At 51.1% G+C, this 17271-nt stretch overlaps 2 protein-coding genes across 2 annotated transcripts; one reads left to right on the forward strand and one right to left on the reverse strand.

Moving 5' to 3' along the window:
* Positions 1-74: 74 nt before the first annotated feature.
* On the reverse strand, positions 75-6021 carry Spata33 (spermatogenesis associated 33). The gene is made up of 3 exons (XM_047529874.1): positions 5867-6021; positions 5646-5792; positions 75-836 (listed from the first exon to the last, which is right to left on the reverse strand). The coding sequence occupies exons 1-3, from the start codon at positions 5901-5903 to the stop codon at positions 625-627; spliced, it is 396 nt and encodes a 131-aa protein (XP_047385830.1). The 5' UTR covers positions 5904-6021; the 3' UTR covers positions 75-624.
* Positions 5938-15935, forward strand: Chmp1a (charged multivesicular body protein 1A). The gene is made up of 7 exons (XM_047529875.1): positions 5938-6165; positions 8318-8337; positions 9686-9763; positions 11071-11217; positions 12191-12319; positions 12656-12843; positions 14324-15935. The coding sequence occupies exons 1-7, from the start codon at positions 6159-6161 to the stop codon at positions 14343-14345; spliced, it is 591 nt and encodes a 196-aa protein (XP_047385831.1). The 5' UTR covers positions 5938-6158; the 3' UTR covers positions 14346-15935.
* Positions 15936-17271: the final 1336 nt, after the last annotated feature.

Raw genomic sequence — 17271 nt, forward strand, 5'->3', positions numbered from 1 at the left:
TTGAAGATTGCTGTTGAGGGTGGAGTTAGCTAAGTTTTCTAATGATATCCCTTTATCCCTGAGTGGCCCTTCATTACCAGGACCCTTGTCCATAGGGCCAGAAAGACAGGACAGCATTGGCAAGGTCACTTCCAAAGCCTGAGTACCCTGTCTGCCACCCCAGGGTACATCCTGCACTATTCTGGGCCTTGGACACATTAGGTCGAGGCACAGCAGGCAGCACAGAAGCCAGTAGCACACGGCAGCCCTACAACTGTTCTACATTACATCTCAAAGATGTACTCAGACTCTGGCCTTTTCTCCAAGTCTGGGGACAGGCCATTTTCCATAACTTCCAAGTACTTACTGCCCACCTAAGTCAGAGTCCGTGCCACCTGCTGCCCATCACCCGGCACAGCCAGCCACTTCCAACAGGACATGCTAGTTTATTCATTTAGCACCTCAAAGTTCACTCTGAACCTGTCACTGTCACTCCATCAAGCTGCCAGCCCTGGGGAAGGTAAGACCAAGGTGGCCACTGTGGAAGAACCTAGTGGACTGAGGACCCCTTGCCTCCCAAGGGGCAGGGAGGGTGGTCCTTTTGCCAGTGTGGCTGAGACTCAGAGTGAGTTTGGGGGTGCTTGTTTATTCTTTAGTATGCAGACCATAAGCAGCCACTGTACTGGGGTTCCTGTGTCGGTGGTAGGGGCCCCAATCAGCCTGTTCTCGAATGGTTCTCTGCTCTTCGCTTTCAGTGGAACAGTAGCTGATTAGAGTCTCATTTGAGGCCCGAGTGATGATGATCTGCGGAATGACAAATTTCTTCTTGTTCGACTTTTGCTTTACATCAGGTTTCTCTAGAGGGAAGAAAACATCCAGGCATTTAGTGGGTGTGTGGGGAACTTCCACGATGCAGACAAGACCTGTCTTGGGCCAGAGTAAAGGAGTTGGGCTCAGGGTTAGCAGGAGAGACAGTGCATGAATGTTCCAAAGCTCACATGGATTTACAACTCAGCTGCACAGTGCTTTCCTTCAAGGGAGAAACGGGAGACTTTCTAGATTTCCTGTGCCCTGGGGAGAAGCCTGCAGGGTGACAACACAGGAAGGAGAGGATATAAAGGCAGATCTGCCCCAGATGCTCAGAGGGTTCTAACTCTGGAGACACCTCTGTACAGAACTTTACCCGCCAAAATTGCTAGAAAAGGCTGTTTCAGGTACTGCCATTTGCATACACTTGTTAAGGTGACTGAGTTTGTCACCTTACAAGATATGAAAGCCAAGGGATTCCCAGCCTCCTCCCTCCACCCACTGGCCCAGGGTTCCCAGGCTGGGGCACATGGGAGCCCAGTAAGATGCACAGATAAGACACTCAGTCATATGCTGGTCATGTTCCTTTGGGGCTTGCTTCACGTGCCCCAATTCCCTTAATATTGCATGAACCTGGTTACAGGGGAGAATGGATGGTTGGTGATATCAACATGTTTTTTATTATTTATTTTGCAGTATTGGAGATTGAACCCAAGACCTCATGCATGCCAGGCAAGATTTCTAGAACTCGTCTGGTGTAGAAAGACATTCTGCAGTGTACAGGTGTATCATTCTTTTGCACTTACATCCCAGCCTCTTTTTTTTTTTTTTGAAGACCTGGCCTCATTAAATTGCCCAGGCTGGCCTTGAACTCGCAATCCTTCTGGTGAGCTTCCTAAGTAGCTGGGATTACAGGCCTACACAACCATCCCTGGCAGATCTTCAATATTTCTTTTTCTTCTCTTTCTTTTGATACCAGGGGTTGAACCCAGGGGTGCTTTACCACTGAGCTACATCCCCAGCCTTTATTTATTATTATTATTTTTATTTTGATACAAGATCCCACTAAATTGCAAAAGGTCTCATTAAGTTGCCCAAACAGGATCCAAACTTGTGATCATCCTGTCTCAGTCTTCCTAGTCCCTTCAATATTCCTTTGTGATGTCCGTTTTTGAGGTTTAGAAAAATCAGATTCATATTTACATCATTTTATTCTGATCACTTGGTCATCTGTGTATGACAAAAGGCTACAATCCAACTTGTGTTTTTCCTGGAAGTGTTAGACAGTATTCCTAGCATCATTTATTATGCAATTCTTCCCTTTTCCACTTGTTTTTTGCCTTGATATCAAGCATCAAAGTTACTTATTTTTTTCCATATTTTTATTGGTGTATAATGGTCATACATAGTTGTGGGTTTCATTGTTAAGTATTTGCACATACACAATATAATGATATAATTTGGCTAATATCATTCCTACCTGGTGCCAGTTTTATTTTACTCTCATTACACATACAAGCACACACAGAGTTCTTCATGTTTTCCATTTCATTGTTCTGCTCTTTTGTACTGGAACTATATATTTTTTCCAGATATGAAATCAATCTTGATATCTTGTCTTTATGCTTCTTTACCACATCAAACAGTTAACTGCACACTGGACCTTTGCTTCTGTCCAGTAAGTCTATGTCACAAGATGAACCAGGATTTAGAAATATATGTAACTGTTTAGCATCTCTTTCTTTTCAAATTACAACAAATATTTGGAATTTACTGCTATAGTCTCAAATTTTCATATTTTTCATAATAGTGGTTGAAACTGGAAGACATTTTTTAAAAAACCTGAAGTCATCCATCCTTGCCATTTATTTAGTCTGATTTGAAGCAAAAGGCAAAAAATTCTGGAACTACATTTTAATTACAACTTTTGATATATTTTAAAAGTTTTTATTTTTTAAATATTTATACATTTACAAAGCTGCAAAAGTACAACAGAAAATTCCCATATACCCTTCACCCAGTTCTCCCCAGTGATTACACTTTTTATAACTGAGTGAATATCAACACCAGGAAACTGGCACTGACCAGTTTCCAGTGTACAGATTCCAGTGTACAGTTTCCAGTGTACAGATGTATGCCACGTAGGACACAGGACTGTTCCCTCACCACAGATCCCCGCCATCCACTCCGTCCCCGCAACTACTTGTCTGTTCTCCATCTCCATAATTTTGTCATTTGGTGAATGTTACACAAATGGAATCATACAGCATGTGACCTTTTGAGACTGGATTTGTGTGTGTGTGTGTGTGTGTGTGGATGGAACCCATGCCCCCACACTAGGATTGAACCCAGGGGTGTTCTACTACTTTACAACTGAGCCACATCACCAGTTCTTTTTGTTTTTTTCCTTTTTTTTTTTTTTTTTTTTTTTTTAATTTGTGGTACTGGATTGAACCTGGGTGCTCTACTGCCGACCCTTTGTTTTATTTTGAGACAGAGTCTCATTAAATTGCCCAGCCTGACCTTAAACTCCTGGGCTCAAGCAGTCCTCCTGAGTAGCTGGGAACACAGGTGTGCACAGCTAGGTCCAGCCCAATCCAGATTTTTTTTTTTTTTTTTTTTTCTTTTGGTACTGGAGATTGAACCCAGGGGTGCTCTACTACTGAATTACAGCCCCAGGACTTTTTATTTTGAGACAGGTCTTTGCCTAGTAGCTGAGGCTAGTGTAGAACCTGGCATCTTCCTGCCTCAGCCTTCTGAATAGCTGAGATTATAGGCATGCACCAGTGCACCTGGCCTAATTCCATATTTTTTTTTTTAAGGCACAGACAGGTTTATTTAGGAAAGTGGATACACATTCAAGGGAGAACAGGGTAGGAGATGGCAATCTCAAAAGAGAGATGCCTTTGGAGTAAAGCAAGGAAAACACTCAATGGAAAATACAGGTCAGCTTCAAAGGGAGAGACAACAACCCCTTGGTGTGCTGGGCCGATTCATTTTTTTTTTTTTTTTAAGTAGTTTATTCGTGGACCTTTATTTAGATGCGATGCTGAAAATCGAACCCAGTGCCTCACACAAGCGCCAGGCAAGTGCTCTACCACTGAGCTACAACTCCAGCCCCAGTCCCCTAATTCAGTTTTCAAATGTGAAACAAAGACTTTTTTTTTTTTTTTTTTTTTTTTTTTTTTTGCTGCGCTGGGGATTTGAACCCAGGACTTGTGCTTGCGAGGTAAACACTCTACCAACTGAGCTATATCCCCAACCCCTCAACTCAGTTTTAAGAAATTTCCATTCCATCATCCCAAGAAGTCTCTGTGCTGAATGTGGCCAATCCCCACCCCTGCACTTGCCAGGAGGTCACTGAGCTGACCTTCAGATACAAGCACTCATCCTGTACTGCACTGTGCACTTGGCTTCCTTCATGTGGCATCATGTTCTGGGGTTGCTCCACAGTGCAGCACGTCAGCGGCTGGTCCCTTGTTACTGCAGAACACATTCCACGGCATGGAGGAACACACTCTCCCTTCTATCTTGAAGCTCATCTTCCCTCTTGCTTCCTGACCTGCTGTTTTCTCTTCATGTCCCTGCCTCTGAAGAGGTGCTGTGTGACAGGTGCTGCCTGGTGCCTTTCCAACAGGCAGTTCCTTGCTGACAGAGGTCTTGCCCGCTGTAGTGCCTCATAGTTCCTCCAGTCCTGGTGAATTTGCAAAGCTGAGCCCAACCTAGACAGGCAGGGTGGCTGAAGTCCACTTGGGAAAGCTCTCTTTCAGACAGTGAGGAGAACCAGGGGCCCTCTGGCTACCTTGGGACTATGGAAGAAGCCATCCCTGATATGAGGGAAGCAGAGCATAACAGTCAAGTCCTTGTCAGGACTTAGTCAATGCTGAGCTGCTGAGCAGACCATTCTGAATGCTCAGCAGAATGACATCCAACCCTTCTATCATCTGTGAGGCTTTGGCCTCAGTTGCATTTGATGGCTTTTTGTAACTGTGGCTAAAGTCACCCTGAGAGACAAAGGCAATCCTAGGACCCTGGCTCTTCTTGCAGCCTCCTACTTTTAAGTGAGGAGTTCCTGAATTTCAGGTTCAGCCTGTATCCTGAACCCGGTGCCTGAATTTCACCTTGCCTCCTGCTTGCGGCCCTTGATGGCCTACAGGTATCTCATCTGAGCTGCTCAGTCCAGCTCCTGCCCAATCACTGCTCCTCTTACTATTCTTTCTCATCTGACCCATGAACCCCATCCCATCAGATAGCAGGTTCTGCTGCTTCCACCTCCTGGGTCCTTCTGGAATTCCTAGTGCCACAGCCTCACTGGTTCCCACCAGCTTACAGCTCTGTGCTTCTCTCAACTAGCCTCCATGCTGGAGCCAGAAACACTTTTCCAAGGCCAAGTCCCATCACCCCTCCCTGTTTTAAATACGTAACAGTCCCAAGACAAAGTAGATGGAAGACTGTGTTCCGGCTTCTTCCAGCGGTTGCGGCCTCAACGCCTCCACTCCACATTAAGCGGCTAAAGGGGACAAATTTGCTCACTGCTTCAGTCCTTTGTCTCACTGGTTGGCTCCTCGAGGCTGCACTCCGGCCGGGCAGCGCCCCCAATTCCCCTCCAGGGCCCGGCACACCGAAGGAATCACAGTGGTCCCCAAAGTTGTCCGGCCCCCCATGACACCTGGAGGCTTCGCTCCAAGTCCTCTTGACTCCGTACGTACCTAATCGCTTCCGGAACTTACCTGTTCCACCAGGAATTCCGGATACTCACCGCCTACACGCAGGCCCTGAAACGAACCCCCGCCCCCGCGGCCAGGGTCTTGGAAACGGCCCATCCCGAACGCCTGGCCGAGGCGGCCGCCTGCCCCTACCTTCCGACGACGCAGAAGGCCTTCCGTGCTTGGCCGACCCCTTCCTGGAGAGGAGGCTGTCGGAGAGCTTCTCGGGCTCCCGGTCTGCCAGCTTGGCCTCCTTGGACCGCGAACTCGAGTAGGAGGACCCCTTCCTCGGCTCCTCACCTGAAACACACGCGAGCGTCAGCGCGCAGCTCGCCGGCCGCGGCCCGGCCCGCCGCTCTGCGGGCGCCCTTTACCTTTCCTGGGCTTGGGCTTGCTTTTGGAAAGTCCCATAGGTGAGCCCGCCGCCCCGCCGGCGCAGGCCGGGGTCCCAGCACCTCCGCGGCCACGCGCCGAGACTCACAAAGCCCGCCCGTGTGCGGCGCCGCCGGTCACCGCGGCAACCGCGCGCCTCGCGCGATCTCGTCCTCTCGCGAGAGCGGCCGGCGGCCGGAAGTGGCGGCGACCCGGAAGTCCCCACCCGGCGAAGCTGAGAGGCTGGGTCGAGACGCCTGCGCGGGCCCGGGGGGTACTGCTGCTGGACTGGCCATGGACGGTAAGGGGCGGCCGCGGACTCCAGGACCCCGGCCTGGGGTTTGACCCCCGAGCCCCCACGCCACCGAGAGACCCGGCCCCCGACCCGAGAGACCCATCTCCTGGGCCCCGACCCCACTTCCCCACCCGACAACGGCCTCCCGGGCCCCGACCCCACATCGAGACCCGAGAGACTCATACTATGGGCCCCGACCCCACATGCCACCTTCACCAGCCTTCTGAGCCCCCACCCCACATCCTGACCTGCGAGACCCACCCCCAGGTCTTGGCCCCGCATCCCTTTAGGAGACCAGGACTCTGGAGCCTTCCTCACCATGTACACCTTTGCCTTTGGGGCCTTGGAATGCCTGGACAGAGGGTACCAGGAAGGGTGTGGGGTGTGGTTGCACTCTGTGACCCCAGAACACCGCTCAGAGAAACAGGAAAAGAGCTCCAAGTGCCGGGCCCAGGGGTGAGCCCCTGACCTCAACAACAGAGCTGCACAATCATCCTACAGATAGGGAAATGGGTTGGAAGGGAACCATCCACCCAGGCAGTCTGACTCCCTGACCCTCCTTCACTTTGTGGTGCCTGGGCCCAGGGATTCCAAAGAACAATAAGAACCTATGGCAAAACTAAGGTACCTCTATTTGCAGAAACATTTATGGGGTAGTGTGATAGATTAAAAAGTGCTTTCTTTTCAAAAGCTTTTTTTTTCCAAAATGCTTGGGGAGAAAGTATATAACCACCTCATTGTCATGAAGAAAACATGCAGGAATTCTTTGCAGATCACCTTGGAGTGATGAGAGGTAACACCTAACCTAACTGCCCCTGAAGAAAAAGCTCTCCTGGTTCTTTGGAGGAGAAGTTCTTCAGCCAGTTTCTCCAGCTGTTTGTTCTTCATGATCTTGTTCACACAGTCTGGATGAGGGCCCTGAGACTAGAACAGAGGGGATTTTGCCAGGTGGGATGGACTGGGCCTGGTGGCACTGTTTGGCTCACCCATGTGTCAGGGTAGCCTTGTTTTCCAGAGTCACAGCCAACTTTGGCCTTGAGCAGCCCCTGTACTGAGAGAAGATAGATAGCTAAATGCACGGAGCTCAAAGGGGAGCCTTGATCTGCACCTGTGAAATGCACAGGAATTACTCAGGAATTGGGGGTGATCCTTTCAGGAGCTGGCACTCATGACCTTCATTCAAGGCTGAGGGGTGACGCACCCATCAGAAACCAGCTCTTAGCACTCTCATGCTGGGCTGGGTGAGGGTGAAATCTCTGGAACCCTTGTGCTGGGCTAGAAGGGGGGAACCCTTCAGCAGCCAACTCTCCTTCATTCTAAGTAAAGGTAAACCCCCTAGAGCCTTCTATCTGTGCTGGCGGTGAACCCTTCAGGAGGCAGGTTTCACAGCACTCTCCAGATTTAGAAATTGAGTAAATTGATATCAATCCAAGTCTACCTGGCCCTTGATGTGGTGAACAGGCAGTGAGTTGGGGCAACAATGGATTTGTTCAGGACACTCCATCTACAGTGTGGGCAGGGAAGGTACCCTGTGCCAGAAGGCTTAGAAATGGCAGCTGCCATGTAGCTGGTTATCACTTGGGTATTTTTATCCATTTACTTTTTTTTTTTTTTTAATGTTTTTTAGTTGTTACTGGACCTTTATTTTACTTATTTACATGTGATGTTGAGAATTGAACCCAGTGCCTCACACATGCTGGGCAAGCGCTGCACCACTGAGCCCCAGCCCCAGGCCCCCATTTACCTTTGGAAGATTGAGTACATAAAAGTGGAGTGTTAAGTACTAAACATCATTAGGTCTGTAAGGATCCCAGGGTCTTTTGTAAAGTTGCATTAAGTGTAAACCACCATCTCAAGTTCTCACCATGGCCAGGAGCTACATGTGTCCCATGACCTATCTATGCACCCACCTGACATTCTTGACAAGGACACTAGCTAAGGGAGTGCCTCTGTTGATTACAGCCCTGCGACTAGCAAGGCTGGAGTGACCACTAGTGATTCTTCTGACTCCATGCACAGGCCCCAGCCAGTGCTGTCAGGTCTCTGTTCTGTGCCATCTCCTAGTGTCTGCAGGGGTCTCAGTGAGCCCATCTGCTTGTTGGACTTGCTGCTTGTCATGTTTCTTCCAGTCCTCAAACCATGTCCTCTCTCTTTACAGATACCCTGTTCCAGTTGAAGGTATGTATTAAATGACCATCTGTCTTAGCCCTGTCCTGGTGATTAGCAAATGGGGACAAATAGTACAAGTAACACTCAGAATCCTAAAACCCAAAGTTGGGACAGATTATAACAGTTGAACAACTACCCAGACTGCTGACCATAGATGGGATTATTGAGCTGGCTCTATGACATTAATTCATTCCTTGCCTCTGACTGAGTGGAAGCAGATCACTCTAGCTCATCCATGAAAGACTGAGTGTATTATCTCTTAAGAAACAAGCCTCGGTGTTATGTATACCTTGATGGTCCTACTAAGCAGTTAAGCTTCACCCTGAGGTGCTTGAAAGTCACATTCAAAGAACTTTGGAGTGTGACCCTCATGTTGGGCTTCCTAATAACCCTAGGCACATTTCTACACTTTTTCTTTGAATGGCCCGCAGTTACTCATCCAGGGTTAACTGTATCTGTAACTTGTTTCTCACTGATATGAGGCTGAGCAGAGGTGGGGTCCACAGATGGCCATATGTAGCTCTGGAGTGGCCTCACATCACACCAAATCTTTGTGAGGCACTGCTGCTGTAGGCACAGGCCCTCAGGAGATCAGGTGCATGGAAGACCAGTAAGCCAACCCCTGGTGGTGGTAGCAGTGGCCAGGAGTGACTCTGGCTCCAGGCAGCTGCAAGGTGTCATGGGGATATTGACATTTCCTGGTGTTGGCAGGACAGTCAGGTTTCTGGGAGCTGTCTGCATAGAGTCCTGTGGAGATGATACTTTTAGGTTTTGTGTGTTTCGTTGGTTGGTTGGTTGGTTGGTTGGTACTGGGGATTGAACCCAGGGGCACTTTTGCTGTTGAGCTACATCCCCAGCCTTTTTTATTTTTTATGTTGAGACAGGGTCTCACTAAGTGACTTAGGGCCTCACTACATTGCTGAGGTTGGCCTTGAACTTGGGAACCTTGTGCCTCAACCTCCTGAGCCACAGGGATTACAGGTGTGCACTACTGCACCCAGCATTTTCAGTATTTTTATCTGGAATTCTGTGTTATTATTTGGGGGTATCCTGAAACAAATCAGTAACCTTCTGTAAGCAGGAATTGGGGTCAGCAAAAGTGACCTTTCTAGCCTTCCATTCTGGGGGAGGGCTTGGATTGGGATGTTTGTGGAGAGAATGGATGTTTTAGAAAACCTGTCAGAGGGCATCTTCCTTCCTCAAGCTATTGTAGTCTCGACCCTAGGATGGTGGGCTTTCTGCCTTTGCAGTTTGTGGCTGATCCAGGGTGGGCAGAGGTGGGAGGGATGGGGAGTTGGACCTTGAATGTGAGCTTCAGGTGTCCAGTCCAGCTCAGGTTGTCTCGGTTTCTCCTCAGTTCACAGCGAAGCAGCTGGAGAAGCTGGCCAAGAAGGCAGAGAAGGACTCCAAGGCAGAGCAGGCCAAAGTGAAGAAGGTGTGTGGCTTTTCCAATTTTTGGTTCTGTTCTTTTCTGCGCTTTTCTGTTTTGTTTTGGTGCTGTCTTCTAGGATCCATACTGTGACTTCTGAGCCCTGCAGTGTTTACTTCCATACCTGAGACCAGCAGGCTTGGGAGAAGGGACAGCAACTGTCTCTACCTTCCTGGCCCATGGGGATGTGCAGATGGGGTGATTAGTGCATAGCCTCTGCTGGTTTTCTTTGAATGTCCATCCTTTTGTTCCTCTGACATTCTGAAGTTGTTTTGCCTGAATAGTGCCTAAATTAGCTGTCCCTGCCATGATCTCATCATTTTCTTCTACAGAGCTGGTGCCCTGGGCATCAGGATCTGGGCAGAGGTAGAGGGACCTCCATGTGATGTGACAGGACTGGAAACTCTCTGAGGGCCTCTCCTGGGAGAATCCTGAGAAGGCAGGGCAGAAAGAAAGTTGAGGACCCCTGCTCTTGGTGGAACTTCCATTAAAATCTTGGGCAGCTCTTAAAACATTGCCTTCTTGTCTGGGGATATAGCTCAGTGGTACAGCACTTGCCTAGCATGCAGGAAGCAATTGGTTCAAGCTCCAGCATTGCTTAAAAAAAAAAAAGATTAAAAAAAAAAAAAAGCCAGACGCAGTGGTGCACACTTGTAATCCCAGCTCCACGGGAGGCTGAGGTAAGAGGATTGCAAGTTCAAGGCCAACCTGGGCAGCTTAATGAGACCCCATCTCAGAATGAAAATAAAAGGCTGGGGTTGGAGCTCAGTGGTAGAGCACCCTTGGGTTGAGTCCCCAGCACCAAAACAACAGCAATAAAATGTTCCTTCCTTGGTGAAGCAGCTCTGGGAGTATGGATTTTGGCTTCCCAGGCAGCTGGCCACAGTCTGTGTGACAGTGACTTGTGCCATTCCCACAGCAGTGGTATCTACTTTGGACTCTGGCTCTGTCCTCTGCTCCTGTGCAGCAGTGGCTGGGATGAGCGGCAGCAGGCCAACCACCCTGGTGGGCTGACTGCCGTCATCCACCCTCGGACCCAGGCCCTGATCTCGGTGTGCTTGGCTTAGGCATCACAGTTTTACAGAGCTCCCACTTGAGGTGTGCACGTGCTAGGCGTGGGGCCCAGGCCCTCTCCACCACTGAGTCGCACCCCGGCCCTCATGAACACTGTCGATGAGGTGCCTGGGGACAACTGAAGGGCCTCCCCACTTCATGAGAGCAAACCACGCCCTGAAGAGGTCACCACCAGGCTCTCCTAGTCAGCGTGCAGACAAACTGCCAATTTCCCCCATGGACTTTTCGCCTTGAATCAGGCTCTTCAGCAGAAAAATGTGGAGTGTGCCCGAGTCTATGCCGAGAATGCCATCCGCAAAAAGAACGAAGGCGTGAACTGGCTCCGCATGGCATCCCGTGTGGATGCAGTGACCTCCAAGGTGCAGATGGCAGTGACCATGAAGGGGGTGAGTGTGGGGTCCTGGTATCACTCGTGCTGACTGAAGCAGGAAAAGGGTCTGGTGGCTGGATCTGGGGCAGCCCCAGAGTAGGGAAGCTGGGTCAGCACAGAGCTGAGGCAGTGGGGAGTGCTGGGTGGACACAGGAAAGGGCTCAGGAAGGCCACTCAGTGGGCTGGGGTCCTCTGCAAAGCATAAGATGCAAAGCCTGTGTGACCAGGCTTGTCCCAGGTGGGCTGGGGAGTCTCATTAGACCCCTTAGTTTCACAGCAGAGCCCCTCTGAAAGAGAGGTGCAAGCTTGCAGCACCACTATGTCCTCACTGTTTTTTTGTTTTTGTTTTTGTTTTTTTATTGTAAACAAATGGGATACATGTTGCTTCTCTGTTTGTACATGGCATAAAGGCACACCATTTGTGTAATCATAAATTTACATAGGGTAATGTTGTTTGATTCATTCTGTTATTTTTTCCCTTCCCCCCACCCCTCCCACCCCTTTTTTCCCTCTATATAGTCCTTCCTAACTCCATTATTGCCCCCCTCCCTAACCCTAACTCTAACCCTATCACTAACCCCTCCAACCCCCCATTATGTGTCATCATCCACTTATCAGCAAGATCATTCGTCCTTTGGTTTTTTGAGATAGGCTTATCTCACTTAGCATGATATTCTTCAGTTTCATCCATTTGCCTGGAAATGCCATAATTTTATCATTCTTTATGGCTGAGTAGTATTCCATTGTATATATATACACAGTTTCTTTATCCATTCATCAATTGAAGGGCATCTAGGTTGGTTCCACAATCTGGCTATTGTGAATTTCCTCTCTGTTTCTTAAGTGTTCATGTGCTGGGTACTGTGCTTGTGTATTCAGTTGACAGCATTTCTTAAGGATCTGGGCTCCTGTTGGAGTTCAGAGGACCTGTTCTTGGTGGGCAACCCTTGCTCGCCCTTAGTCCTGTTTCCAACCCTCTCCTGTCCCAGGTGACAAAGAACATGGCTCAGGTAACCAAAGCACTGGACAAGGCCCTGAGCACCATGGACCTGCAGAAGGTCTCTGCCGTGATGGACAGGTTTGAGCAGCAGGTGCAGAATCTGGATGTGCACACGTCGGTACGTAGTTGCTATGCTGAGGACTGGAGGGTGCTCGATCCTGGTGTTGCTGAAAGTCCTCTGCAGTGGTCCCGCCAGGACCTGGAGAGAGAGTGTAGGGAACACCAGATGATAGGTGAGCACACAGGTGTATATAGTGCCCTCAGAGCTGGTGCACACAGTAGGGGAATGAGATGAAGGAGCAGCAGGAAGGGGTGAGGGAGCAGAGAGCATCCTGAAGATATCAGCATGAGAGGAAGGTGCCTGTGGGTGGAGACTGAAAAGTGAGACGGGGCCTTGAGGCTGTGGAGGGCTGCTGCAGCCCTGGCCCTGACAGGCCAGAATGCTCTTCCCTAGGTGATGGAGGACTCCATGAGCTCAGCCACCACACTGACCACACCTCAGGAGCAGGTGGACAGCCTCATTGTGCAGATTGCTGAGGAGAATGGCCTGGAGGTGCTGGACCAGCTCAGCCAGCTGCCAGAGGGTGCCTCTGCCGTGGGGGAGAGCTCTGTTCGCAGCCAGGAGGACCAGCTGTCCCGGAGGTAGGGTGGTGCCCTGAGCAGCCATCAGCCTGTGCTCTGTGTGTGGGGGCAGGTGTGTGGAGGTGCCCTGAGCAGCCATCAGCCTGTACTCTGTCTGTGGGGACAACTGCAAGTTTGAGACACTAAAGGCATTTGGGCTGAGGCTAGGTCATCTTACCCCCTGCAGTCAGACTGTCAGTTGTAAGTGGTGGGTCTTCAGCTCAAGGAACACCCCTGTCTGGGCTCTCAATATTTCTTCATCTGCCTGTGGTCAGCCCTGCATGGAGGCAGTTTGTGTCTGATATGGTATCACAGGTTTGTGTACACACAGCTCCTTTCAGAAAGGGAAATCTTTGCTGGTTGCAGTTGTACACATCTGTAATCAAAGCTACTTGGGAGGCTCAGGCAGGAGGATCACAAATTCGAGGCCAGCCTATTGAGACCCTGTTTCAAAATAAAGAGAATGTTCACCTAGCACATGTGAGGCAGTGGGTTTGATCCTCAGCACCACATATAAATAAATATAGTAAAGGTATTGTGTCCACCTACAACTAAAAAAAATATATTTTTAAAAAGAAACTATTTTATAGATGACAAACACTTTGAGTCATATTGCTTTATCATCTGTAGCCAGGTTGATTCTTCCATACTGGTTGGGACATTGCCCCCTCCCTGAATGAACCCCACCCCAGCCTTCTCACACTACCTTGTCCACTTAGCTCCACCCAAAGTCCTCCCCCACCCTCTCCTCACAGTCCAGTCTCCCCTAGGTCAATGCTGGACACAGTAGGGAGTCACACCATTTGCTAAACACACTTATCCCTTGGTAGTCGTGGGTTGATTTCTAGGACCCTCAAGGATACCAAAACCTTCAGATGCTCAAGTCCCTCGTATAAAATGACGTACTCTTTGTTAGGTCTTGAGGCCAAATTAACTCCATTTTGAAAATCAGCACCTGCCCACCCAGGCATGACCTTCCTGGTAGGGCTACCCTGAAAGAGTCCCTAACAACCAAAACCACAGCAGAGATGTCAAGTAACAGTCACAGGGCCAGACCTGTTATTTTTTAACTACTCCATTGTACATGACTATGTAGTTTAGAAGTTTTTCCTGCAGGCTGCTGCTCCTTGCAGAGGGGCAGCCTGGCAGACCCTCTCTGTCATAAATCTCTGCTTGAACTCAGAAAAAATAAATAAATAAATAAAAAATAAAATGAGATAAAGAGGGCTGGAGATGTGGCTCAGTGGTCGAGCACCCTTGGGTTCAATCCCTAGAACTGGGGTGAAAAAAGGAAATCTACTTTTTGTAAGTATGGCTCGTGGTACTTGACTGTTTCTGGTGTTTTTACTCCTGTTGTCTCAGGATGACCTTGGAAATCTGAAAAGGATCGTGAGCTCTGGGCAGGGAGGGGCCTTTGGCTCTGAGCATCTGACGTGTGAACACAGCGTTTTAGCTGGTCTCTGCCTTTCCTGTCTCACATAACCCTTTGTTGATTTCCCAGGTTGGCTGCCTTGAGGAACTAACTGTACCTCCACGTGCACTGGCTCTCCTGCCCTGTGATGTGCTGGTGGCTCCCATCTCTCCTTCCCACTGACCCTCACTGTCTTCTGATCCTGCAGAGCTGCATCCGGCAGCCATGGCCTCTCAGCTCCTCACATCTGTCAGGCCATGCCAGGGTGGACTCCGAACTGATCCTGTTCCTCTTAGGTCAGACAGTGGGTCTGCGTCCTGGTGTTGAGTTTGCGCACCCTGGTGTGGGTAGCTGACTGGGCCAACGCTGGAGCCCGGCATGCTCCCTGCAGTCCTCCACTGTGCTGAGTTGACAGGACTGGCCAGAGGACTTGTGTGGACTTGAGCCCAGTGCTGTGGGGCCTTCACACTCCAGGGGCCACATCCCTACTGCCTACTGTCAGACAGTGGGGATCGGGGCCACCCCTGTGCCAGGCAGTCCTAGAGGCCTACCCCTGACAGACAGCCTGCCACAAAAGGTGCCTGTGGACCTGTGTCCAGCACCACTGACACTTTTCTGGATATTTATAGGTAATGACTCTCTCCTGTGGTTCAGGCCTGGGGTCTTGGCCATACTGCCAGCTGGCCGAGCCCTGCTGGGGCCTCCTACCCTTGGCTCCCTCAGTTCCTAGAGGTGCCCAGTCACTGGACAGACCATCACCCAGTTCCCAGTCCAGGTGTGCCTACCCTGGGGTTCTCATCCGTGCTGGGCCTGCCTCTGGAGCTGCCTTGGGCCACTTGGGCTAACTGTGTCTCCTGCAGTGCCAGCCAGAACCCGAGGCTCCCCCAGCCACATGGCCTCTTTCCCAGGGCCTTTGCCAATGCCTCCCACTCCTCAGTGGGTTGCCACAGTCTGTCTTTTACTGTAAATTAGCGGGCACTCCCCTGGCCACTGCCCCACTTGCCTCCTCCGCTTGGAAGCCAGAGTGGCTAGGGAAGGGAGCAGGACAGTCACCTTCAGCCCCAGCCAGCCTGGTGGCTCTCCGAGGACTGCCACAGGTATGTTGTGAGACTGGCTGGAAGGCCCCAAGGGCTTGGGGCACCGGCTGCTATCTTGTTTTTTCTGTTTCCTAAAGTTTACTTAATGTCCTCAAAGTTCTTGGGGTTTGGGTTTTTTTTTTTTTTTTTTTTTGGCCGAAGTAGAAAGCCGGGTCCCAGTTTTCTCAGCATGGGTGTGGGGGACCACCAGTGATGCCCACCCAAAGAGACCCAGGTTCCAGTGCAGAAATGTGGCGACTCTGACCAGGACTCACTGTCCTGCGTCCTTTCTGTTTGGACTTGGAGCCCTGTTTCTGTGCGGTGGGTGGTGTTGGGGGGAAGGGGTAGCATTGGTCGTTCTGAATGGGGGTGGTCAAGGCACTGTCTGGTCGTAGTCCCATTGGGACCCTGGAAATCGACCTGCATGCTGGGTGCTGAGAGAAGAGTTGATGTCCCTGGGGAACAGCCTCGGGAGCTCCCAGAGCCCTGCTGCAGGTGCAGTGGGTGCCAAGGTCTGGGCAGCACTAGCAGGTGGAGTGCTGGGGCTGGGTCACCAGAGCAGGGTGGGCGCGTTTGCCTTCTTCCTAAAATGCTGTTGTAAATAAATAAATTGATGCCTGAACCTGCTTGAGCTTTGCTCTGGTCTGAGAAGCCAAGTGCCTGTCGTTGCCTGCAGGCCCTCAGTGTGCTCCCAGGAGGCACTTCCTGCCAGCGCAGGCCCGAGGGCCCCTCTGCGTGCCTGTCTAGTACGAGTTCGTTTCATCTTCACATTCACCTCTTGACTGGGGAGTGGACCCTGCTCTCCCAGCGATAACCACCAGGATGGTGTTTGTATTTGGTCTGAACAGCGGCCTGCATTCTGCACCCCCTCTTCAGGTGGCCATCATTGTTTGGTAGATCCCGTCATCTGCATTCCACTGTGGGAGCCTCCCCATCCCGCACTGTACCTGTGGGAGCCTCCCCATCCCGCACTGTACCTGTGGGAGCCTCCCCATCCCGCACTGTACCTGTGGGAGCCTCCCCATCCCGCACTGTACCTGTGGGAGCCTCCCCATCCCGCACTGTACCTGTGGGAGCCTCCCCATCCCGCACTGTACCTGTGGGAGCCTCCCCATCCCGCACTGTACCTGTGGGAGCCTCCCCATCCCGCACTGTACCTGTGGGAGCCTCCCCATCCCGCACTGTACCTGTGGGAGCCTCCCCATCCTGCACTGTACCTGTGGGAGCCTCCCCATCCCGCACTGTACCTGTGGGAGCCTCCCCATCCTGCACTGTACCTGTGGGAGCCTCCCCATCCCGCACTGTACCTGTGGGAGCCTCCCCATCCCGCACTGTACTGCAGAGGACAGGGGCCCTGCCCCGGCCCCTCGGCCTCAGCAGCCCATTGCTTCTGCATCTGCTGTGGCCTCCATCTTGTCCTGGCAGGAGCTGTGGGAAGGCCAGGTGCAGGTCCTTGGAGGAGAGCTGACAGAGGCCACACTGCTGGGCGCAGCCAGGGAACCCACCTGCACTGATGCCTCCTCTGTGCAGCCTGTTCCCAGGACTCCCTGACCTCTATGGGTCCTCGGGAAAGGCCTGTGTGTTATAGAAGATGGAGTGTCACCAGGTAGGGGCTTGAGGAGGTCTCCAGAGACAGATCTCCACCCCAGTCTTTTCAGGTTCTTGCCCACGTCTCAGAAGAACCTAAGGATGAGTCCGATTATGACAGGAGGGAGTGCTGTTCTGGGTGAAGTGTGCTCGGCACTAGCGCCTCACAGCCAGGCCCGCTGTGGCTTGTGGTGGCTGGAAACGAGCACCCATAGGCAGGGTCTGGCATCGGGGATTCCTTTTTGGAGCCCTGCCCAGCTTCATTACCACTTAGCCCTGCAGCCAGAGGGCCTGCGAGTGCGCATGGCGGTCAACCTCCATGAGCACAGGAGCACGGGTGCTGGTCCCCTCCTCACGCACAGGGCAAACGTAGGT

Source organism: Sciurus carolinensis, chromosome 16 (genome assembly GCF_902686445.1).
Source record: "Sciurus carolinensis chromosome 16, mSciCar1.2, whole genome shotgun sequence".
Taxonomy (NCBI): domain Eukaryota; kingdom Metazoa; phylum Chordata; class Mammalia; order Rodentia; family Sciuridae; genus Sciurus; species Sciurus carolinensis.